Source organism: Vulpes vulpes, chromosome 14 (assembly GCF_048418805.1).
Source record: "Vulpes vulpes isolate BD-2025 chromosome 14, VulVul3, whole genome shotgun sequence".
Lineage (NCBI taxonomy): Eukaryota > Metazoa > Chordata > Mammalia > Carnivora > Canidae > Vulpes > Vulpes vulpes.
In genome coordinates, this window is record NC_132793.1 from 12,058,827 (window position 1) to 12,083,171 (window position 24,345).

Consider the following 24,345-nt stretch of genomic DNA (forward strand, 5'->3'; position numbering starts at 1 on the left):
CTCAATATTTGTTGAATGAATAAAACGCTTTCTCTTTCCTGCATTATTTAACCTCTCACTCAATTGGCTCTCTTCCCAAGTTTAAACCTTTAAATAAAGAAAAGATAAGATTAAAAAAACCTGTGATTCACATCGCCCTCCTCCCCTCTACTCCAGCAGAGCCAAACTTCCACAAAGAGCTGTCCATGCTCACTGCCTATTTCCTCACCTCCCACACGGGCCCCCGCCCACTCTGCTCGGGTTTTCACCTTGACACCCGAACCCCCCTTTGTGCACCCCCAAAGCAGCACTAGCTAAGGTCATCAATGACCCCCATGTTTCTCATTCTGATGGGCATTTTGCTACTCTACATCTAACCTGACCTTCCTCCAGCATTTGACCTTACTGGCCTCTCCTGTCTTGAGATGTTCTTTCCTTCTACCACCACAGGCACACATCCTCCCTGGCCCTCTGTTTCTTGCCCCCAACTCCTCCCCACTGCCCTTGCAGACTCCACTGCCTCTGCCCTGCCAGGCAGGAAGGGGCTCCTGGGGCCTGGGCAGACCTCTTCCACCTCTCCTTCTCTGTCCATTCTCTCCCTAGGCCACCTTACCCTCATCTACACCCTCAGTCTCCATCTAGGCTCTCCTGACTCCCAAATCACCATTTCTAGCCCAGGCCTGCTTCATGAACATCAGGTTGTAGGTCCATTCACAGCCTACTCTGTCCAACTGGATGCTCACAGGCAGGGAAGCCTCAACACATCAAGTCCCACTCAGACCAACCTCTTGCCCCCACCTATCCTCAGGTGGTCTTTCCACACTCCCACCTTACAGAATGGCACCAACATCCATCCACTTGGGTACCAATCCTCTTCCTTATCCAATATTTTTATCCAACCCATCAACAGGTTTTGTCAGCCTCACCTTCTGAACAAGTGGTTAATACATTCACTATGCCCGGCTTCTGTTGTCATCACTCAAGTCCAGACACCAACATCTATCACCTGGATAGATATCATCTATCACCATGATAACTGCCTCCTCACTGTCCCTTGGCCATCCTTCTTGGACAGCCTTTAAAATGTTCTAAACACAATGGCCCAAGTGATCTTTCCAACATACAAACCCGGCCATCCTATCGCCTTCTCCTCTGTTTAGAACTCTTCATTGCTGTCTCCCTGCTTTCAGTCTGAAAATCAAACTCCTCGCCATGACAACCTTGGGGTCCTGCATGGTGGGGCCCTGGCCTATCCCTTCCACCTTATTCTCCAACACTCTCATTTATTATGCTCCAACCACACAGTGGCCTCTTTCAATGTCTCTCATTTTGTTTTGTTTAAATCATTTTTTAAAAAAGATTTTATTTACTTATTCATGAGACACACACACAGAGAGATAGGGGCAGAGACACAGGTAGAGAGAGAAGCAGGCTCCATGCAGGGAGGCTGATGCAGAACTCGATCCTGGGACTCCAGAATCACGCCCTGAGCCAAAGGCAGATGCTCAACCACTGAGCCACCCAGGCGTCCCTAAATCATTTTTTTTCTATTTTGAGATAACTGCCAACTGACATTTTAGTCTCCTTAACAGTTGTACTCCTCCCTGCCACAGGGCCTTAGTATATGCTGTTCCCCCATGCTGCCAAAATGCCTCTCACCCCAACCTATTTCTTATTTATTACTTAGCTCTCAAGACTTCCTCAGGGAAATTTCCCCTCCTTTGTTCACTCCCCTGCAGGACCAGGTTTTTCTCCTTCACAGGACTTCTTAGGTTGTTAACATGTTCCAGAGGATGCGATCATTTGAATAATGCACTACTTCCCCATTAACTGCAAGCTCCATGAGAACAGGGTCCTTGTTTGTTTCCCTTACATCATGACACCAAATGTGACACCCAAATAAATATCTTCTCAATGAATGTCACTCTTGTTTAGTCAACAGACAAAAGGACCATATAAAGAACAAATATGCACTGGCCGCTCCCTGGGACTGAGGAAAAATTTAAGAATTTAACAGCACAAGGAGGCCGTTCTCCTCACAAATCTATAAAACTTAACAAAATACCTAGTAAAAAAAAAGCTAAAAGACTTATTCACAACCAAGACAGTAAACCAAAAGAAGCTTCTTACAGGAGGACTCCAGGAATGGTCAAGGTTTTCTAAGATAACCTTGCTGGGAAGAACGTCAAGTATTTTCCTGGCAGGCCCCAGAAGCCTGGTGAAATTGGTGAGAACTAAATACAGTTCTGAGCTATTTATATAGAAGACTCCATGTACTTGCTGATTAAGTACACGTTTTCACAAGTCTGCTCTTTTCCATAAAGAATAGTCTTACTGTTTTCCCCAGCACTGCTTACAGAGTCTCCCCTGAGATTTACAAGTACAGGACAGAGCTCTAAATTCATTCAACCACTTGCTTCACCAGCGTTGAAATGTCAGAGATTAGCAAAAACGTCTATAAACCTACTAATACGGGAGGCAGGGAAGAGCAACATTCAGTTCCTTCTTTAAATATGGTAAAGCCAGTGCCTCTGAATTTCAACAGCTCAGCTGTCAGGCACCAAGCGTCAATAACTTTACTGCACTGGTTCACTTATCCTTCACCATAATCCTGGAACATGGGTATTATCGCCTTTATCATTTCAGGAAACCGAGGCTCAAAGAAGCTAAATTGTCAGCCCAGGACCACAGGACTAACCAAGAAGCAAAGTTTCCAACTCAGCTCTTGGTGAGTTTTCTGCCAAACCAGCAAGTAGGCACTTTTTAATAATCAAAATCCAACTTTTAGATGCTGCTTCTAAGCAGATGACCCCCTCCTAAAGAATCCTAATAAAGCTTTTCAACAAAAAGTAATCTGTCAAGGTCCTGAGTCTTGGTACTTCTCAAAACTTTAATTTGCAGCACGTGTAAACAGAATATCTAATCAAAATACCAGAATTTGCTAAAATTAAAGGCTTTATTCTGTATTTCAATGGAAAGTCTTAGTTTATTTGCTATGACAATTTAGGGATTTTAAAAATATTTTTCAAATTTCGCACTTAGGTTCTTCCCAGTGGTGAGAATAGTTATTTTGAACACATCAAAATTAGAAAAAAAAAAAAAAAAAACCCAGCAACATCATATAGAGAAAGCAATTAACTGTTTATCATAAGGACATGTAAATGTTGAATATTTTTGTACATTAATATACAACTAAGATTTATGAATGTACTCTCTTAATTGGCTCTTTCCCAACGACATTTAAACTAGTTCAAGTTTTTTTCTACTTTAAAAGAAGAAGAAGAAGGAAAAAACCTCCCAGGATCCACATCTCCCGCCTCTCCTTCACACCACGGCCAAACTCTGGGAAACAGTTGTCTGTTCTTACTGTCTATTTCCTCACCTCCCACACATGCTTCAACCATTCCATGCTGGTTTGCACTTTCATTGTGCCATCACAAGAGCTCTAGCTAAGATCACCAATGACTCCTATGCCTCTAAATCCCATATAACAAACAGAGTGGCAAATCTAAAACTGGATTTTATGATTTCTATGCCAGGGCAGAGCACATATTATAGCTGTTTCCCACCTGGATGTGCAAATGTGGGCAAGATGCTCTCTGAGCCTTGGTCTCCTTTTGCCTGTGGTATCCAAAGACAGACACCAATTCCATGTCACAACTCCAGAATTAATCAAAGGCAGTTTACTACTGCTGAAAGGAGATGTCATAAATCATAACATTTCATAACTCAAATGAAGCTTATGGGACATCAGCTCTTTACCCTCATTTCTTTCTTCCCATTCATTAGTCCCTAAATTAAAGTAAACCCAAAGACATACATAGCAAAAAGCTGCAGGAAAAAAAAAAGTTGTCATCTTTTTGACTAGAAGCTTTCAAATACATCCCAAAATTAACTACAGAAAATATGGTCTCTCTACTTACCAAATGCTTTACTTAATGGAACTTCAAAACTTTCCTGCAGTGCAATTATTGTTAAAGACTCCATCGAGTGTTTTATAGACACTAACTTTCATATGGAGAAGCAGTACAGCATGACAGTAATGGTTAAGTTCTTGGGCTCTGGAGCCGGCCAGCCAGTATTCCATCCTGGATCCATGGTTGAGTCATGCTGGCCAACTTCTCTGGGCCTCAATGAGGATAATAATAGTAAGAACTAAATTGCGTGTAAAGCACATGGCATTATGCCTGGAACATAGAAATGCTCAGTACATGGTAGAAAGCAATAGTTATTACATAACATGTGATTTTTAAAAAGTCACTCAAATTGGTTGATAAATGATGCGTCAGTGTAGCTTCATCACAGTAATAAATGTTCCACTCTGGTGAAGGATCCCAATAATGGGAGAGGCTATGTGTGTGTGGGGGTAGAGGGGTATATGGGAATTCTCTGTAGCTTCTGTGCAATTTTGCTGTGAACCTAAAGCTGCTCTAAAAATCTTTTTTTTTCCCAAAAATCTTTTTTATAAAAACACTATTTCATATGAAAAACATACAGATGTTTATATTTTCTTGATAATGACTAAGAATAACACCTACTAATTATAGAGCACTCAGCTCTTGCTTAGCACTGCATGTAGAATTTTTATTATTTTTTTTTAAGATTTTATTTATTTATTCATGAAAGACAGAGAAAGAGAGAGAGAGAGGCAGAGACACAGTCAGAGGGAGAAGCAGGCTCCACACAGAGAGCCCAATGTGGGACTTGATCCCAGGACTCCAGGATCACGCCCTGTGCTGAAGGCAGGCGCCAAACTGCTGAGCCACCCAGGGATCCCCTCCATGTAGATTTTTAAGTAAGATATTGCATCTCTTATTATATATACATAAAAAGAATACTGTTAGAACAATTCAGTTATTAACATTTTCTAGATTTCCAAATTTTTCCATAGTCAATTTAAAACCTTCAGATTATCTTGTCAAGTTTCCAAAATCCACAGTACTATCGGGGTGCCTGGGTGGCTCAGTGGTTGAGCGTCTGCCTTCGGCTCAGGGCCTGATCCTGGAGTCCCAGGATCGAGTACCACATCAGGCTTCCTGCATGGAGCCTGCTTCTCCCTTTGCCTGTGTCTCTGCCTCTCTCTCTCTCTGTGTATCTCTCATGAATGAATAAATAAAATCTTATAAAAGAAAAAAAAAAAGAACAGTACTATCATTTGAAGACAGATCATGAGAGAAAACAGCCCTGAAGACAGTTATGGAAAGGAAGGTTTAAGAATGTATGCATGTGCCCCAACGGAGGGCCAAAAGGTTCAAGATTATTAAATATATATCAAAGCTTTATTAACAAGGTAAAGAGCAACGATATCCTTGGGTGATGAATCCTCTTACAGGCTATTCTGATATCTTCAAAGAAAGGTTGGGAGGACACAATCCCTTAATTGGGCAGTCCATATCTGTGCATTCAGCATTTAGTGCAGATAAACCACTGAAATTACTCCAGACCTATCCATCCTGATCATCACTGCTTTTAAAAGGGACAAGCCCTGTCTTCATTGAGGTTAGCAAGTTAATGCTCCAATAAACAAAGCCTTCTGGTCATGTAATTACATTCTTATTTATTGCATCTACAAACCAAATAGAGCACTAAGTCATTCCTGAACAAGGAACCAATGGAGGTTAAGAACATCAAGCAAGAGCACTCAATTTCTGTGCTTTGTCACAGCTTCAGCTAATGATAAAAAAAACAATAGCAAGCCTTTACAGAGTACCTATTGCATGCCAAGTTCTTTAGAAATGTCAATTAACTTCACCCTTATAATAATTCAATGAGGAAGGTATTAATACCTATCCAAGATCACAAAGATAAGTAGTGTAAGGTAGGTGATTTGTACCCAGGCAGTCTTGAGTCCAGAGAACTCACTCCTAACCTTTCTACCATGCAGTCCCCCCATCCGTGATCCCCTCCCCCAATACCCTACAACCGATGATGGAATATCACAGCTGTTTCCTGGAAGTGCTCTCTATCACCTAAGCATTTCAACTCTGAGTGGTCATTTACTGTTCCTCTTATCAAAATTCATGATAATCTACACGTGGTAATCTAAAATGCCAGCCATACTGCAACACTTCTCATACACAAGCTCACACATAGCTTCAGCTATTCTGGGCACAAGAGATGCAGAGTGAACTATCACCCTGTACTTTGCTATAGGCTTTCTATTGCTTATAAAAGTAGTCATTTCTATTCAACAGCAATGACACAATTACTCTCTTAAAAAAGATGGCCAGTTTAACTCAACACTGTGCATAGGTTCCCTTATAATAGTTCCTATTACCCAACCTGATGACATTGATGAGCCACCATGTCCTTTTGCTACTCATATAACCTACGGCCAAATTACTTCTTATATGAACAACTTCTTCCAATTCACTACTAAAACATTGAAAGTGCATGTCACAATTTGGGTTGGAAAAATCTGAACTTCTGAACAAACATATAATGCAAAAATATCTAATAAACTCTCAATGTTTTGACCCTTTATGTCCCGTAAGACAATTTTATACGTAGGTTCCAGCAATGTGATATGCAATTTGGTGAAAATTTTATGTTAAGTCTTCTGAAGGAGGAAAGAAAACTTTTTTGCCAAATCACTATGTTTAAAATTTCTGCAACAATACTCTTAAAGTCATACTGAGAGAATAGAATCCAGGCAGATTTCAAAATGGAGTTCTAAGTATTGAGCTTTTGTCTAACAAACTGCTTTGTAGTGCTTATCCTGCATTCCCAATAAAACAATATCCAACAGTTAGCGTTGGTTTTCTAAATAGAAAAGCTTTACAAATCTAAATCTCAGTAAATTCCTCTAATTGATCTTGGATTTTACAGGACTAACATGTTTCCAGATGATCTAACCAACAACAACCTTTCAATCGATAGTGTTTGACCCGTAAAGAAGTCTCAGACCCTCCCGAAAACTGAAAACCGGAGGAAAGCCATGGACCTTCTTCCCCAGAAGCGCAAAGTTCACAAGCTCATCCCATACCCCAAGAAAAGAATGCCAGCACTATACTTTATACCAAACGTAGCGAGAACAGTGATGGCAACCTCGAACTCTCCGACAGAAAAATCAAATTTTCCATTTACTCAAGTCAATTTTTTAGGAAAAAAAACAGGTCTTTTTTTTTTTTTTTTTACAGACTCCAAAGCAAAGGCATCCAGGTGGTGAATTCGCTTGAAGCTAGCTCTGGGCAAATGTATTGATCCTAACCGCCCAGACCTCTCTTCTCCTCAAACTCCACATGGTGGATACTTCTTGCCTTTCAGTATTCAGCTCACATGTCACCTCCTCGGAAAGGATTATTTTCTTGACAACCGATCAAAAGCAGTCCTCTGGCCCTCTTTATCACACTCTGCTGTTTTACTTCCCCAAGAGTTATTTATCAGCATTCAAAAACGTCTCCTTAATTTCCCTTTGGGTCTCCTTTTAGAGTGTAAGCACCACAAGAGCAAATATCTCGTCTGTCGTGTCCCCCACTGTATCCTCGGTGCCCATCACAGTGCCTATAGCAGACAGGGGGCATTTGATAAAATATCCCCATGCTTAAAACTAAGAGACAGCGTATTTATGCTGTAATCAACTACCAAAGGTTTAGCTACCACTTAAAAAAAAAGAGTTCTCTCTCCCTCCTTCCATAATCTCTGTGTCAAATCAATCACGTGCCAGGCACTCCTGCGGGGGCAGGAAATCCAGCAGTGAGTGATATCCAAGTCTCCCTGCCCTCACGGACCCTGTATTTGGGTGAACCGCCCCCAACAAGCAGATCCCCTGCACCTACCTAGGAAGGGGAGGATAGGACGGAGTTATGGAAGAGCCCCCCCCCCTCCCCATGAAAGGAAACCATTCTCCAATCTGGGCCTTCCAAAGCAAGCCTCGGGGGCTTCCCTAAACCAGTTGAGCAGCTCTTCCCACCTGCTCTGCTCACATGGGGGAACCCCAACTAGAAGAACGCAGGTAAAGAAAACACTTAAGGGCCACCGCTGTGGAGGGTGGTGAGGGGCGGAACCAGGAAACAGGACGGCAAGGAGTCGTGGCAAGCGCCCGGGCGGGGAGGCTGCAGAGCTAGCAGGCGCTGGCTTGTCACTAACTTGCTAGGTGACCTTGGGCCAGTCCCGAGCTGCCAGGGCATCAGTTTCCCCGGGGCATCATGAGGTGACCGGGAAGGTGGGATCCGAGGCCGGGGGAGCTGGAGGCCGGGAGGGGGCGGGGGTAACGGCCGGCGTGGGGAGGCCGGCGCGGGGCCCGGCCGGGGCGGCTCACCCACCGAGCGCCACCTGGCAGGCCCTGCGCAGCTGGGAGTGCTGGGGCCGCTTCACCTCCTTGTCGGCTAGGATCTTCTCCAGGGCCCGGGACACGAACATGCTCTTGGTCTGGCTCTCCTGCATGGCCCCGGCCCGGCGGGGGCTGGCAGCCCCGCGGGCGGGCGGCGCGAGCAAGCGGGCGAGAGAGGGTGCGGGCCCGGCGTCCCGGCCAGCACCGGCCGCGTCCGTCCGCGCCGCCCCGTCAGGAAGCGACGCCGCGGCCCCACGGCGCCGCCATGTTGGAGCGCGTCACGTGACCACGTGACTGACGGGGCCGCTACGGCCGCCGCGCGTCCGTCGACCCCGTGACCCCCGGCGGGGGCGGGGCCTGCGGCTGGGGGCGGGGCCCGTCGGCAAGGAGGGGCGGGGCTAAAGAGGATGGAAAGGGGGAAAAGAAGGTGGGGGGCGGCGAGTGGAAGCGGATGGGGAGGCAGGACCGGGAAAGGGGGGGACAGGTGGGGGAGGGCGACCGGAGGTGAAGGGAGGAGGGGAGGGAGGAGGCAGAAGAGGAGAGCTCAGGAGAGGAGCAGAGGGGAGGGGAAAGGAGGTGGGAAGGTGAGAAGATACAGGGAGGAGGAGGAGTTGGGGCAGGGAAATGGAAGAGGAAGTGTGGTGTGGCGGGAAGGAAAGGAAAGGAAGGAAGGGGTGGAGGGGAAGGGGAGGTCGAGAGAGAGCCTCTCCCCTCGCAGGGTCTCGCCCTGCCCCCCAGCGGGGTGCACACCTTCCGCGCACCTGCCCATCCCGGCAGCGGCAGCCGCGGAGCCCAGGCCCGGCCCAGGTCAGGGCGCTGTGTCCCGGGCCGCCTCTGTACACCTCCCTTCGGAGTGTGTCTGGCCAATACCGTGAATCTGTGGTTCTCTTCGGGGTGTTTGACGGGGGAGGCAACGCGATCACCAGTGTCACACAGCCTGCAAGCGGGTGTAAGAAGACCCAGTCTGCCCCGGGGCCCTTTCCCTTCTGTCCCACCGCGGGGGATGTCACAACACCACTGGTGATGTCCCCTGGAGCCCTTCCTTTCACACCGCCTGCATCCCCCTTCAGGGACATGGTGCCACGGGGCTCCTGCAAGGACACTGTGTTTCTCCCAAACCCCAGAAGCTTCCCAGGCAGGCATGCTTCAATGCTCTGGTCTCAATTCCCAATCTCAGGAGGCCCCCCCTGACCCCCTGGTGTACAGGAGCACCCCCCCCCGGTATTTGATGTTTTTTACAATGCTCTCTGGCCTTTTGCACTTATTGATTTCTGTGTTGTCAGACTGGGGCCACAAAGGAGCAGCAGTCTCCCCAGGGCCTGGTCCAGAGCGGGGGAGAAATGTTTCATGGCCATAAATTCCATTGCTGTAGTGCAACTCTGCAGCTCTTCTCATCAAGAAGTGAAGTTTGCTTCTCCACCCCCTTGGACTACTTTTTTGTGACTTGCCTTGACTAATGGAATGTGGTGGAAGTAAGCCTATGTACCGAGAGGCCTCAGGTGGTCAGGAGCATACTGAAGAGCACGTGGAGAGAGGCCCGTCCTCCCAGAGCTCCCGGCTGAGCCCAGCCCCCAGCCAACTCACCAGCTGAATACAGCAGCTTGAGTAACCCTTGTGAGGCAACAGAACTGCCCAGCCAGCCCACAGAACAGTGGAAAGCAACACATTATTGCTATGTTAACTCACTATATTTGGGGGTGGTTTGTTACTCAGCAATGCATCACTGAGACACTTCTCCATCCTTATGTGTTAAATGAATGAGTGAATGAAACTTTCAAAAAATGCAGTACAATCCACGAGTAATACATTTTGTGCCCTCTCCCACACTGAGGTCAGGCCATGTTACTTTCCTGCTGAAAAACCTAGTTACTCCCAATTGCCCTTAGCATGGACTCTAAAGATCTCACCATGGTTGACTTCTTTGCTCTCATCTCTCTCTTTCCTTCTTCCTCCTCAGGACTCTCCTGCCACTCTGGATTCCTTTTTGTTCTCATCAAGGGCTTGGCTTGTAGGCCTCTGTTCCTCCCAGTTAGGGCTTCTCAATTAGGCCAGTACCAACTCTAAGGACATTTTGAAATTTTATTGTTATGATAGGGGAGCAGAACTGCTTGACAATGTCCTACAGAGAGCAGGACAATCCTACAGACAGTCTTGTGGCTGGAATAGATATTCTTGGAGGTGAAAAACCTATTAATAGTCATCTGAACCTAGAATGTACATCTGCTTGACATATAAACACAAAGCATTTTTCACAGTCTTAATATATATTGAATTTTCCAGGAACGCAACTGTTCTTGTAATTCAGGAGAAAACTGCATTTCTTCTGGAACTTTACCAAATGCTGTTCTCTATTTCAAAACCACATTACTACCATTTACACCAGCCCTGGTATTTGAGTTGCCACAACAGCATCTCTGATCAGTCTGCAATTGTCATAATTCAGGGAATTCTACTTCTGGTTCTGACTGCTTTATTATATCGCTTCGTGTAATTTTGATTGAGCATATATTTTTTTAAAAGATTTTTATTTATTTATTCATGAGAGACACACAGAGAGAGGCAGAGACACAGGCAGAGAGAGAAGCAGGCTCCCAGCGGGGACCCTGATGTGGGATTTGATCCCAGGACCCTGGGATCATGACCTGAGCCAAAGGCAGATGCTCAACCACTGAGCCACCCTGAGCATTTATATTGTGCCCTGTCTGAGCATTTATATATTGAAATAAAATTTGTAGATGTACTTGCTTTCCTTTTGTTTTGTCTTTGTTTTTTGTTACCCCCTTAAAAAAGTATGTGTGTTGAAAGATTATTATCTGAATTTTGCTTCTGAATAGTTATTGGAGGCCTTGTGATTACAAAAAAGGAAGTGTGGTGTCTATTGGTGTTGGAAAGCACAGCTGGCTGACACCTTCCCATCATTCCATTCCAACTTAAGGTCACTCATGAGGGAGGTTTTCACTAACCTCCCTGTCATGTCACCTCTAACTCCACCACCTGATTCTACATCATCTTGATTTATTTTCTTTATTGCACTAAACTGAATTTGAAATGGTGGTATTTATTTATCTGTGTATTATCTATTGCTGCGTAATTACCTGAACCTGCAAAATTACCTGAACATCTAGTGGCTTATAATCAAACATTTATTGGGGTGCCTGGGTGGCTTTGTCAGTTGAGTGTCCAACTCTTGATTTCAGCTCAGATCATAATCTCTGAGTCAGAAGCTCGAGCCCAGTGTTAGGTTCCACACTAAGTACCAACTCTGCTCAAGATTCTCTCTCTCCCTCTGCCCCTCCCCTCCCCTGCTTGTGCTTGCTTTCTCTCTCTTAAAAAAAAAAAATCAAACATTTATTTTCTCATAGTTTCTGTAGAATTGGAGAGCAGCTTGGGTAGTTCTGGCTCAGGAGCTCCCATGAGATTGCAGTCAAGCTGCCATCTGGGGCTGCAGTCATCTGAAGGCTCAGCTGGGGTTGGAGGAGCTGCTTCCAAGGTGGCTTATTCACATGGCTGGTGGCTGTAGGCCTCAGTTATTCACCTCGCCGTGGAGCTGCTTGAATGTGCTCATGACATGGCACCTCACTTTCCCCAACAAGTGATCCAAGAGAATAAAAGAGAGAGCAGCCATAGGAAGTTGCAGTGATTTTTATGACCTCATCTCCAAGGTGAATGATCAAGGGTGGTGTTTCGGAGACTTGACATAAATGTTGGTGGTGTGATTTTGCTATGGTGAATGACATTTGATAAAATTCCAGACAAAAGACGTTTTTTCCTTGATTTGCATATAATTGCTTTAGAAGTGAATGACTAAGTCCAGCTCACATTAAAGAAGAGAAAAATTAGGCTCCCCCTTTTAAAGGAAAGATCTGTTTTCACATGAGTTTGTTGGCTTACCATCTCCTCTTTCCCAGGTAGAACATGCATTCATGAAGGTAGAGACATTGTCTGCCTCGTTCATAGTTCTATGCCCAGAGCATGAAGAAGGTGCTCAATAGCTAGTTATGGATGACTTGCGATGGCTGGATTGGGGTTCACAGGACTTAATAATTTCACCAGAAAGTTATTTGGGGGAAGCTTCTGTTTTTCTATGGTAAGCACAATAATGGCCCCCCAAAATATCCACATCTCGATCTCCTTAACTTGTGAATATATTACCTTAGGGAGCAAAAGAGACTTTATTTCCGTTTTTCTTTTAAATTTTTTTTTAGATTGTATTTATTTATTCGTGAGAGACAGAGAGGTAGAGACACAGGTGGAGGGAGAAGCAGGATCCCAAAAGGTCGCAATCACAGGACCCCAGGATTGCGGCCTGAGCAAAAGACAGATGCTCAACCGCTGAGCCACTCAGGTGCCCTTTTATTTCTGTTGCTTTTTTTGTGTGTGTGTAAGTAATCTATATGTCTAACATGGGGCTTGAACTCACAACCCTGAGATCAAGAGGCACATGCTCTACTGACTGAGCCAGCTGGGCACCCCACAAAAGGGAGTTTGAAGGTGTGATTAAGTTGAGGGCTTGGAGATCTCTGGGTGGCTCAGCGGTTTAACACCTGCCTTCAGCCCAGGGCGTGATCCTGGAGTCCCAGGATCGAGTCCCACATCGGGCTCCCTGCATGGAGCCTGCTTCTCCCTCTGCCTGTGTCTCTGCCTCTCTCTCTCTCTCTATCTCTCATGAATAAATAAAATCTTAAAAAAAAAAAACCCTAAAAAAAAAAAAAGTTGAGGGTTTTGAGATGGGGAAATTATCCTGAATTACCTGGCTGGCTCAGTATAATCACAAGGGCATGAGATTCTCGGGTGGCTCAGTGGTTGAGCGCCTGCCTTTGGCCCAGGGTGTGATCCTGGGGTCCTGGGATTGAGTCCCACATTGAGGTCCCTGCATGGAGCCTGCTTCTCTCTCTGCCTATGTCTCTGCCTTTCTCTGTGTGTCTCTCATGAATAAAGAAAATCTTTATTAATAATAAAATAATTATTATTTATTAATAATTAAAAATAATCACAAGGGTCCTTATAAATGGGACACAGGAGGGCCAGAGTCAGAAGTTGAAATGTTGGAAGCAGAGTTAGAGGTGCTGTGCAGCCACAAGCAGAGGAACACAGGCAGCCTATAGAAGCTGGAAAAGGTGGAGCAATGGGATCCCTCTCGGTGCCTCCATAAAGAGCCCACCCTGCTGATCCACTCTACATCTGTGGCCTCCCAAACTGTGAGAGAATAAATTGGAGTCGCTTTAAGCCACTAAATTTGTGGTAATTTTTCACAGAAGTCAAATTTGAACTTCAGATAAACAACAAATATTTCTTTTTAGTGTAAGTATGTCCCATGCAATAACTGGGGCATTGTTATATATATTTTTTTAATTCACTATGTACCTGAACTTAAAATATAGCTGGAGGGAAAAAATATATATAACTGGAAGGGTGCATGACTGGCTCATTGGAAGAGTATACAACTCTTGATCTTGGGGTTGTGAGTTCAAGCCCCTCGTTGGGTGTAGAGATTATGTAAAAAAATAAAAAATAAAAAAAATAAAACATAACTGGATATGTTTTATCTACCAGTCTCCTCCCAGTCTCGCTTTGCCAGCAGCCTTGTGGGACCCATGAGGCAATCTGAAATAGACATTTTTCTCCACAGAGCAACAAGAGAGAAGGCGCCTGGGTCCCTGACATTCTGGGGTGCTTACCTACTGGCTTTTACCTGAGATAGACATAAGCACCTTTTATTTTTTGGCTCCCTATCTCTTACAGCTGAACCTCGCCCTAACTAATAAAATTGGCAACCAGCAACGTCTGTTCTGAACAGAACGTCTGTCCTGACTCCTGTTTTCTTCTGAGTAATGTCTCAACTTGGTAGCACGAGCCAGTCACCTAAGGCCCCTGTGGCTGTGCCTTACAGCTGGCTTTTCCAGCTGCCAGTCTGGTTTCTTCCCACCACACACAGACTCTTTATACGTCTGGCCATCCCGGATGGCCTGACCCTGCTCCCACAGAGCTTCTGTGTGTTACTGCTCTCTTTGAAACGTTTATTTTCTGTGTTTAAGGCAAAACTCAAATGCAGCCTCCCCGATTTCTGTAGCAGGGCTGGGGATGGTGCTTGGGGCAGAAGCACTGTTTGGTTGGTGCCTTATTTTTAGGGAATGCCTCAAAGGTAGACTTGTAAGATTCTCTCCAAAGGAAGGTATGTATATAGCAATTGTATTCTGTTTGTGCACATGTGTCCAGTTGCACTAAAAAAAAAAAATGTTAACTGGTTCAGTGTAAATATTCGACACCACCGTTGTGGGGATTTGCTGTTTATTTGTTTGCTTCTGGATCAGGCTTTGGGCTCCCTGAGAAGAGGACCCTGAGACAAGGATGCGAGTGTGTTTAGGAGGTGATCCCAGGACACAGCAGTAGGGGAGTGGGGATGGAGCCAATACAGGTGTGATATCAAGCCAGTCACCACCAAGGGTAGTCTGGGGCTCCATCCCCCTGGAGAACTTTGGGACCAGCATAGATGTGCCTCAAAGTTATCCCAGAGAAGGGGTGAGAAAGCCAGGACATTCATTCATCTACTCATTCATTATTGCCTGAGGGCTGCTTCTTGGGGTAATGGATTCCAACACTGTCCTGCACACAGGTGGGCCAAGCCCCATGGCCCATGGGGAGCAGCCTCCTCCAGCCAGGAGAGGTAAGTGCCCAGGGCAGATGACTGGGGCACCGACAGTGCGTGCTATTTACCTTTTGGGTATTTTTTATTCTTAAATATGCCAGACCCTTGGCCTGAGTGCTCTCCCAGGGCACAGATGTGTGCTCCTTCAAGCACAGGGCAGACTGGAAGTGCCAGTGGGTTGACACCCTTGGGAGAGCCACCCAATGATGAACAGAGAGCATGGTCTGCTGTTAACCAGAGGTCCTCAGGTTTGCTGACAGATAATACACCCCCTCATGGCTTCCCTCTCCGTGTCCCACTTCCCCACTTGCCTGCTGCTGCCCCCCAAATATACCATGTGCACCCAAATCCTGAGTGCTTCTGGGGAACCCAAGTGTGATATACAGAATGATAGCTGCCCAAGGATATCCATGTCCTAATCCCCGGGACCTGTGAATAAGTGATCTTACATGGAAATGGGATGATACTAAGGATCTGAAGATGGGAAGATTATTCTGGATTATCGGGGTGGGCTAACTATAATCACAAGAGTCCTTATAGGAATATAGGATGTCTCAGTTAAGTAAGCATCTGATTTTTAGTTTTGGGCTCAGGTCATGATCTTGGGGTCATGAGATCAAGCCCAGCATCAGGCTCTGTGCTCAGCAGGGTATCTGCTTGAGATTCTCTCTCTCTTTCCACCTGCATTTCCCCCGGCTCTCTCTTTCTCTAAAATAATTAAAATTTAAAAAAATAAAATAAAAGCCCTTATAAGTGAAAGAGGTAGAGGCAGAGATGGGAGGCATGAGAGAAGCAGAGGTCAAGGAATGCTACTGCTAGCTTTAAAGATGAGAGGGGGCTGCAAGCCAAAGGATACAGGCTGCCTCTAGAATTTGGAATGGACAGAAAAATGGATTCTCCTCCTAGAACTTCTAGGTGGGAACACAGCCCTGTCAGCACCTTGAATTTGGCCCAGTAAGACCCATCGCAGACTTCTGACTTCTAGAACTGTCAGGTAATAACCTTGTGGTATTTCACACCACTATGTTTGTGGCAGTTTGTTACAGCAGCCATAGGAAACTAATTCCTAGATAGTGTATCAAAGAAGGTTCTTTTTTTTTTTTTCAAAGAAGGTTCTGAAGTGCAAACAGCAGGATTCACTCTAGACAATTTAAGTAGGAAAGAGTTTTATTACAATATGCCAAGAAGCCTGTAGAAACTCCGGGAGGGCCAGAGACTCATGTCTGAGGATGCAATGTCTGCGTCTCACTGCAGGGCTGTCTCAGAAAGACCTCACTGCCACCACCCGAGGGTACAAACCCTCCATGGGCCTTCTACCCACAAAACTGGTCTAACTCCTAGTTTTGGCCATCCACTGCTGTGTAACAATTTACCCCAAACTTAGTACCTTAAAACAATTTATTATTTCTCACAATTCTTCGCTTGCCCGGGATCAGCTGGGTGGTTCTTCTGTTGTGCGTGGTGTTGGCTAGATCTGCAGTTATCAGGGCTCACACAGGGTTAGGACTTCCAGAATGTCTGCTCACACATCTGGCGCCTTGGGGAGGACAGCTGAGATGCTAGGACAGCTGGGGCAACTGGCCTCTCTCCTCATGACTCAGTCTGTCCCTATGTGACCTTACCACGTGGTCTCTGTTGGCCACGAAGCTAGACTTCTTATGCAGTGGCTCAGGGCTCCCCAAAGTGCAAAAACTGAAGCTACCAGACCTTTTTTTTTTTTTTTAAGATTTTATTTATGTATTCATGAGAGTCACAGAGAGAAAGAGACACAGGCAGAGGGAGAAGCAGGCTCCATGCAGGGAGCCCGACATGGGACTCGATCCTGGGTCTCCAGGTTCACACCCTGGACTGAAGACGGCGCTAAACCGCTGGGCCACCCGGGCTGCCCACTACCTGACCTTCTTAAGGTTGAGTCTTGGAAAGGGATAGCACCCTTTCCAACTGCATTCTATGGTTAAATCAAGACAGGTGATCAGGTGAGAATGGATATTTGAGGAGCTACAAGGGGTGTGTGAATACTAAGAAGCTGGCTGATAGTTGTCAGTTTTGATAACGGCTGCCACGCTGCTCTTTCGTGAACATCTGAGGGTCTCCTGCGACTGATCATAGTGAAGAGATTTCTTCATAGTGAAGAAATCTCACCCATTTGGCCTCAACAGAAGAAGTATGGTGCATTGGTAAAGAGCACAGACTCCAGACACAAGTGGTCTGGGTTCAAATTCTGCCTTTATCTACTTGCTGGCTGGGTCACCCTGGACCAGTTACTCACCCTTTCCTGTGTCAGCTCCTCCATCAATGCCTCATCATCCAGTACCTGGCTTGTGGTGTTTCTTGTGAGGAGAATGTGCGTTAATGTGTATCAAGCCCCTAAAACATGACATGGCCCCTAGCAGGTATTCTGTGTTTGTTCTTATTGGAGGGTCAGTTTTCTTTTTTTTTCTTTTTTTTTAAAAATATTTATTTATTTATTCATGAAAGACACAGAGAGAGAGAGAGATGCAGAGACACAGGCAGAGGGAGAAGCAGGCTCCACGCAGGGAGCCCGACGTGGGACTCGATCCCAGGTCTCCAGGATCATGCCCCAGACCAAAGGTGGCACTAAACCTCTGAGCCAACTGGGCTGCCCAGAGGGTCAGTTTTCAACTTTATCCGTAGATACCCGTTGGGCAGAGCACTGTCTATAGCTCGGAAGGAGATACAAAGAGGAAAAGGCAGGGTCTCCAGAATCTTATGTGCCATTATTAGTGGGGGGGGCGTGGTCGAAAATAAGACACAGTCAGGGGTGAAATGACACAAGAAATAAAATATCACAGATGTATGCAAATCCATAGACACAGAAAGAGGATCAGTGGTTTTCAGGCACTACAGAGCGGGGATGGGAGTGACTGCTACTGGGTACAGAGTTTCTTTCGCAGGTGATGAAGATGTTCTAAAATTAGATTGTGGTAACGGCTGCACAACTCTCAGTATACCAGAAAGCACGAAGTTGTACATCTTTAAAGGGATAAATTGCATGATATGTGAATTAAATCTCAATAAAGCTGCTTAAGATAAAGAAAATACAATGGACAAATAAACTCCACCAGAAATTGGAGAGCTAAGACTGGCTAACTCATCTGGTGCTTCCCACCAGCCAGGAATGTTCTAAGTGCTTTGCTTAGACTCATCTAATCCTCACAACTACCCCAGATGCTATGTATGAATAGCACCTCCTTTTACAAAAGAGAAAACTGAGACTCTTATCTTGAGGTTTCTTGTCCAAGGTCACGCAGCAGGTGCCCATGAGCACTGGGATTGAAATCTAGGTACCTGGTCCCCAAGGCTGAGATGGTCATCTGTGCACGGTGCCTGTCCAGATGTGGCAAGCAAGTATGGGACTAAGTGACTCCCAGGTGGACAGGGAGATAGCAACTGCAGGTGTTTAGGACAGGGGAGGGTGGGAGCTGGATGTGGGCAGTGCTTTGGCCTAACCTGGGCGGAGAAGAGAAGGGTGGACATTTCCATCTGTTTCATCACCTTATGGTTCTTGCCTTCTGTTCTAGGCCCTGGAGGCATTGCAGTGCACAAAATGCCTGAGGCTTTACCTTCATTGAGCTTGATTTCTAGTGCAGAGAAACAGACAATCAACACATAAACTAATGTGGGGGCTGGTTAAAGACTTATTTGTGTATTTTAATTATTTGCCCGAAATTAGTTGTGGCAGTAATTTTAAAGTACATCCACAAATTATTTGACAGACATCCTTGAAACTCAGTGGGCTTTTGAAACTGTATCAACTCGTAGACTATGGCAGACGCGGCAAGATGTGGCTTCTAAGGCTAGGTCGTAGAAGGTGATTTAGTTTCCACCCTGTTCGTGGGAATGCTTGTGCCTGAACCCTGAAGTTGCCAGGTAACCAGGCACACTGCCCCGAGTCAGCCAGGCTGTGAGGGAGCCCAGAAGTGCCCACACAGAAAGCACCCACGGAGAGAGGGAGAAGCTGGGCCACCCTCTCTCACCTCCACTGCTCCGGCTCCCCCCGTGCCAGCTTCAGCAGGCATCAGACTGCAAACACATCAGAAATCTCCAGCCAGAACTTCCAAACCACGCTCTCCCCCTAAGTCCCAACCCACAGAAAATATATAAAGGGGGACAGGTGCTGATTTTTGTTGCTTTCATTTTTTGTTAAAGATTATTTATTTATTTATTTATTTATTTATTTATGGGAGACACAGAGAGAGAGAGAGAGAGGCAGAGACACAGGCAAAGGGAGAAGCAGGCTCCATGCAGGGAGCCTGACATGGGACTTGATTCCGGGTTTCCAGGATCAGGCCCTGGGCCGAAGGCGACGCCAAACCACTGAGCCACCCGGGCTGCCCTGATTTTTGTTGCTTTAAGTTTTGGGGCGACTCGTTCTGCAGTAACAGGAATCAGAACAGTTATTTAATGACAGAAGGAAAGATGACCATGCTGGGCTGGGTCTAAGGGAGAAGCTACTCAAACCACAGAAGCTTCTGCCGTTTCCTGGCTGAGAGGGGGTAGTGGTCTGGACCAAGGCCGCAGTAGCAAAGGTGGTGGAAAGCAGGCAGATTGAAGACAAATTCAGAAAACTAAATGAACAGGCCTCAGGGACTGCCTGTGTGTGGCGATGAGGGAGAGTAGGATGTCTAGGAGGGCTCCTGATTTTCTTATTTGGAGAAGCAAACAGGTGGTGAGGCCATTTACCAAACCAGGGTACACGGGAAAAGCTGGTTTAAGAAAGAAAAGGTTGTTATAAATTCCAAGACTGCACCTTCCAGTAGATATTCCTCATAACCAAAGACGGCTTCTCTGAAACCTCTTGGTACATTCATTCGTTTCCCCAGGGAAGGGAAAGGACCACTCTCCACCCCACTCCCATCCTCAACCTCCATGCAATTTGTGTCTCAGTCACCAGAGGGCGACAGTGCTCAGGAAGTTCAGCTGGACTCCCCACCCCATCTGGTTTTACTCTTCCCTGAAAAAGAGGTGGAGAAAAGGTTTTGGCCTCAACCTTTTGCCTTAGACTCATTCTGGTGAGTGCCCTGGCACCAGAGGAAAGTCTGATAGTTATGTCGCGTGTGAGTCTGGTGCAGGCTTATTTGATGCCTCAGTGCTCATCAGGAAAAATCTCCCGCCCCACGGTTTTCCAGCCCACCTCACAAAGCACGGGGACTTTCCTTTATATATTTTCAATGCCAGCCTTTAGGGGAAAATCAGACAAGTTTGATTCTGAAACACTGATACTTCTTCTGCCCTATGACCTTTCCCCCATCTGTGACCTGTTTCCTCATTCCTGTGCTTTCAGCAGTGGGAGCTTACACCTTCCTCTTTTGTTCTTTCTTGATAGTGCTAGGACCCCATAAATCTCTGGATCTCTTTTTGTTTTAAGATTTTATTTATTTATTCATTAGAGACACAGAGACACAGGCAGAGGAAGAAGCAGAGGGGGAAGCAGGCTCCCTGCGGGGAGCTGGATGCAGGACTCGATCCCAGGACCCTGGGATCATGACCTGAGCCAAAGGCAGATGCTCAACCACTGGGCCACCCAGGCTTCCAATCTCCTGACTTTCTCAGAGCTGTTGCTTCCCTCCCAAACATGCTTAGATACCAGGCACTTAAGGGCTAGAATCCAAGCAGGCCTCTACCAGACATGATGGTTCTCAGGGTCCTTGAGGCCCAGGAGGAGAAGGGACCAAACCTACCCAGTCTTTTTGCTAATACCTCAACTGGAAGAGATTATTTGGCAATAGGACCTCTGTTCCTAAAAGTACTGAGACTCTAGAAATCACAGACACTCTCTGATCTGGTAAAAAAAAAAAAAAAAGGTCTCCCAGGGCAGCCTGGGTGGCTCAACGGTTTAGCGCCGCCTTCCGCCCAGGGTATGATCCTGGAGACCCAGGATTGAGTCCCACCTCCGGCTCCTTGCAAGGAGCCTGCTTATCCCTCTGCCTGTGTCTCTGCCTCTCTCTCTGTTTCTCATGAATAAATAAATAAAATCTTTTAAATAAAATTTTAAAAATGGTCTCCCAGACTTGTGGGCATGTAGAATTCACTTTGGCTTGCTCGGGTCTCTGCCCCTCAACTGGTCTTCCCATGGTCAGAGCCAGTTTCTGTCTCTGAATTCTCTTGTTTGGGCCTCAAAACCATCATCCTGGTTTTGGTTCTTCCCAGAGCCTGAAGCTCCTTAGGGTAAGAACCACTTTTTGGACATCTCAGAATTCCCTAGAGTTGGGCTACCCAACATCTCCCTGCTTCAAACACACACACACACACACACACACACACACACACACACCCGGCCTGGCTAGACTGTGAGGAAGATATATTGTATTGCTTTTATTTTTAAACCCGTTCATGGTACTTTGTGGAAAACAACAATGTAGTGAAATTTGCATAAATTTAAACAGCTGCTGTTTATTCTAATATTTTCATCTCTTTCCCTTGTTGGGGGTAGTGGTGGTGGTGGTGGTAGTGAACACATTCTTTCTTTGTGAAGTAATGATGAAAATATTCCTTTGATATGAAAGTCTTTACTTGGCGATATAAAAAGTAGATCGTCTTATGGAGATTGCCCAATCATTTGTTTTGATTTTAGGAATTTTTACTGGTCTTAAGAAGTCCAAAAGGCTGGGATCTATTGTCCGACCACAGCTGGCACAGTCTCCAAAGCAGAGAACATTTGATTGCCACATGACACGGCAATTCCACTCTGAAGCATATGCCCAAGAGAATCAAAAACAAGGTCTACGAAATCTTGTGCAGGAATGCTCATAGCAGCACTCTTTACAACGGCCAAACAATGGAAACAACCCAGTGTCCATTGACTGATGAATGGATAAACAAAATGTGGTGTATCCACACAATTGAATGCTATTATGCCGTAAAAAAGAATGAAGTGCTGGTACACACTGCCTTGTGGATGAACCTTGACAACATCACACTCAGGGAAAGAAGCCAGATGTGAAAGGGCAAAGGTTGTATGATTCAACTTCTATGAAATATTTAGAATGTGCAAATTCATAGAGACAAAATAGATTAGAGGTTACCAGGGGTTTGGGGCAGAGGACAATGAGCAGTTATTGTTTAATTGGTACAGAGTTTCTGTTTGGAGTGACAAAAAAATTTGGAAATAGGGTTAATCGTTGTACAACTTTATGAATGTAATTGATGCCACTCAACTGTGCACTTAAAAATGACAAATTTTAGGGGTGCCTGGGTGGCTTAGTCAGTTAAGCATCTGCCTTCTCAGGTCATGATCTCAGGGTCCTGGGATCAGGCCCGGCATTGGACCCCCTGGTCACTGGGGAGTCTGCTTCTCCCTCTCCCTCTGTACCCTACTTGCATAAGCACACTGTCTCTCTCCCTCAAATAAATAAATAAAATCTTTTTTAAAACTGACAAATTCTATATGACATATATTTTACCACAATACAAAAATGTGGAAACAATTGAAATGTCCAGCAGCTAGGGAGTGGTTAAAAAAAAAAAAAGTGATATATCCACACATTAGAATAGTATCAGCAGCTAAAAGGAACAAAATACTGATCCATTTACAGCTTGAAGACTACAATTGTGTTTATATGAATGTCCAGAAAAGGCAGAGAAAGGAGATTAGAGTTGCCTGGGGCTGAGGTAGAGGGATGGGGAGCGACCACAAATGGGCTTGAGAGATCTTCTTAGGGTCATGACAATGTTCTAGAATTGTGGTAATGGCTGCACAACTCTATAAATTTCACAAACATCAATGAATTATATGGTTAAAATGAGGGGATTTCATGGTATATAAACTACATTTCAAAAAAGCCATTTTTAAAAAAGAAGGAAATGACAAGTGTCAGTGAGGATATGGAGAAATTAGAACCCTCGTGCATTGCCGGTGGGAATGTAAAATGGTGCAGCTGCTAGGAATACAGTACGGTGGTTCCTCAAAAAAATTAAACATAGATCTGCCATATGATCTGGCTGTTCCACTTTTGGGTATATACCCAAAAGAACTGAAAGCAGGGGCATGAACAGACACTTGTACGCCCGTGTTCATAGCAACACTATTATTTTTTTAGATATTTTATTTATTTATTTGAGAGAGGGAGAGCACAAGCAGGGGAGAGAGGCTGATAGAGAGGGAGAGGCAGGCTCCCCGCTGAACAGGGAGCCCAGTGTGGGGCTTGATCCCAGGACCCCAAGATCATGACCTGAGCCAAGAGCACATGCTTAACTGACCAAACTACCCAGGTGCCCCCATAGCAACATTCTATACAATGGCCAAAAGCTGAAAGCAACCCAAGAGTCCGCTGACAGATGAATGAATAAACAAAGCATTGTATATACATGCAATAGAATATTATTCAGCCTTAAAAAGACAAGGAATTCAGGGAGGCCTGGGTGGCTTAGGGGTTGAGTGTCTGTCTTTGGCTCAGGTCAGGATCCTGGGGTCCTGGGATTGAGTTCCGCATTGAGCTCACTGGGAGCCTGCTTCTCCCTCTGCCTGGGTTTCTGCCTCTCTCTGTCTCTCATGAATGAATGAATGAATGAATGAACGAATATATATATATTTATCTTAAAAAAGAAAAGGAAGGGAATTCTGACATGGGCTACAACATGGATGAACACCCAAAGACACGATGTTGAGTAAAATAACTCAGGTAGAAGAGGACAGGTACTGCATGACTTCACTCCTAGGAGGTCCGTGGAGAAGTCAGACTCACAGGGACAGAAGATAGATTCCTGAATGCAACAGGATGGGAGGGGAGTCAGTGCTTCACAGAGACTGTATCAGTCTGTGAAGATGAAAAAACTGTGCAGCTGGGTGGTGGTGATGGGTGTACAATAGAGCGAATGTACTTAATGCCACCAAGCATTACTCTTAAAATGGCTACAATGGTAATTTTTATGTTATGTACATTTTACCACAATTAAAAATAGAAAAGTAGGGAGTAAGCAAGTGTGTCACATGCTGCTGAGTGGTCCAAGTTATGGACAGAGACATCACAAGGATAGGAAACTACAGACTAATAGTCTTACGAACATACTTGCAAATATCCTCAACAAAATACTAGCAAACTGAACCTAGGAACATATGAAAAGGATTACATACCAGAAATGTATCTCAGGAATGCAAAGTTGACTTAACATTCAAAAATCAGTTAATATAATAAACCATATGAACAGACTAATGGATAAAAACCACATGATCATCCCACAGGTACAGAAAAAGCATTTGACAATATCCAGCAGATTCTACAATAAAAAACAACCCCCCCCCCAAAAAAAAAACACAAACCCAAAACACTAAATGAACTATGAACAGAAGGGACTTCCTCAACCTAATAAAGGATATTTGCAAAAATCCCACAGCTAACATCCTCCTTTAAAAAAAAAAAGATTTTATTTATTTATTCATGAGAGACACAAAGAGAGAGGCAGAGACACAAGGAGGTCCCATGTAGGG

General features: G+C 45.3%; 1 protein-coding gene across 2 annotated transcripts in view; it reads right to left on the bottom strand.

The window, feature by feature from the left end:
- ARFGEF2 (ARF guanine nucleotide exchange factor 2) overlaps positions 1–24,345 on the bottom strand; it is a 166,928-nt gene that overhangs the window by 91,811 nt on the left and 50,772 nt on the right. Inside the window, exon 1 of one of the 2 annotated variants that reach the window (XM_026014748.2) lies at positions 8,244–8,579. The exons of the other annotated variant lie outside the window; for it this stretch is intronic. Within the exon in view, the coding sequence (XP_025870533.1) occupies positions 8,244–8,364 (121 nt within the window). The 5' untranslated portion in view covers positions 8,365–8,579. Of the gene's footprint in view, positions 1–8,243; positions 8,580–24,345 lie in introns of those variants that run through there. 2 annotated transcript variants of the gene reach the window in all.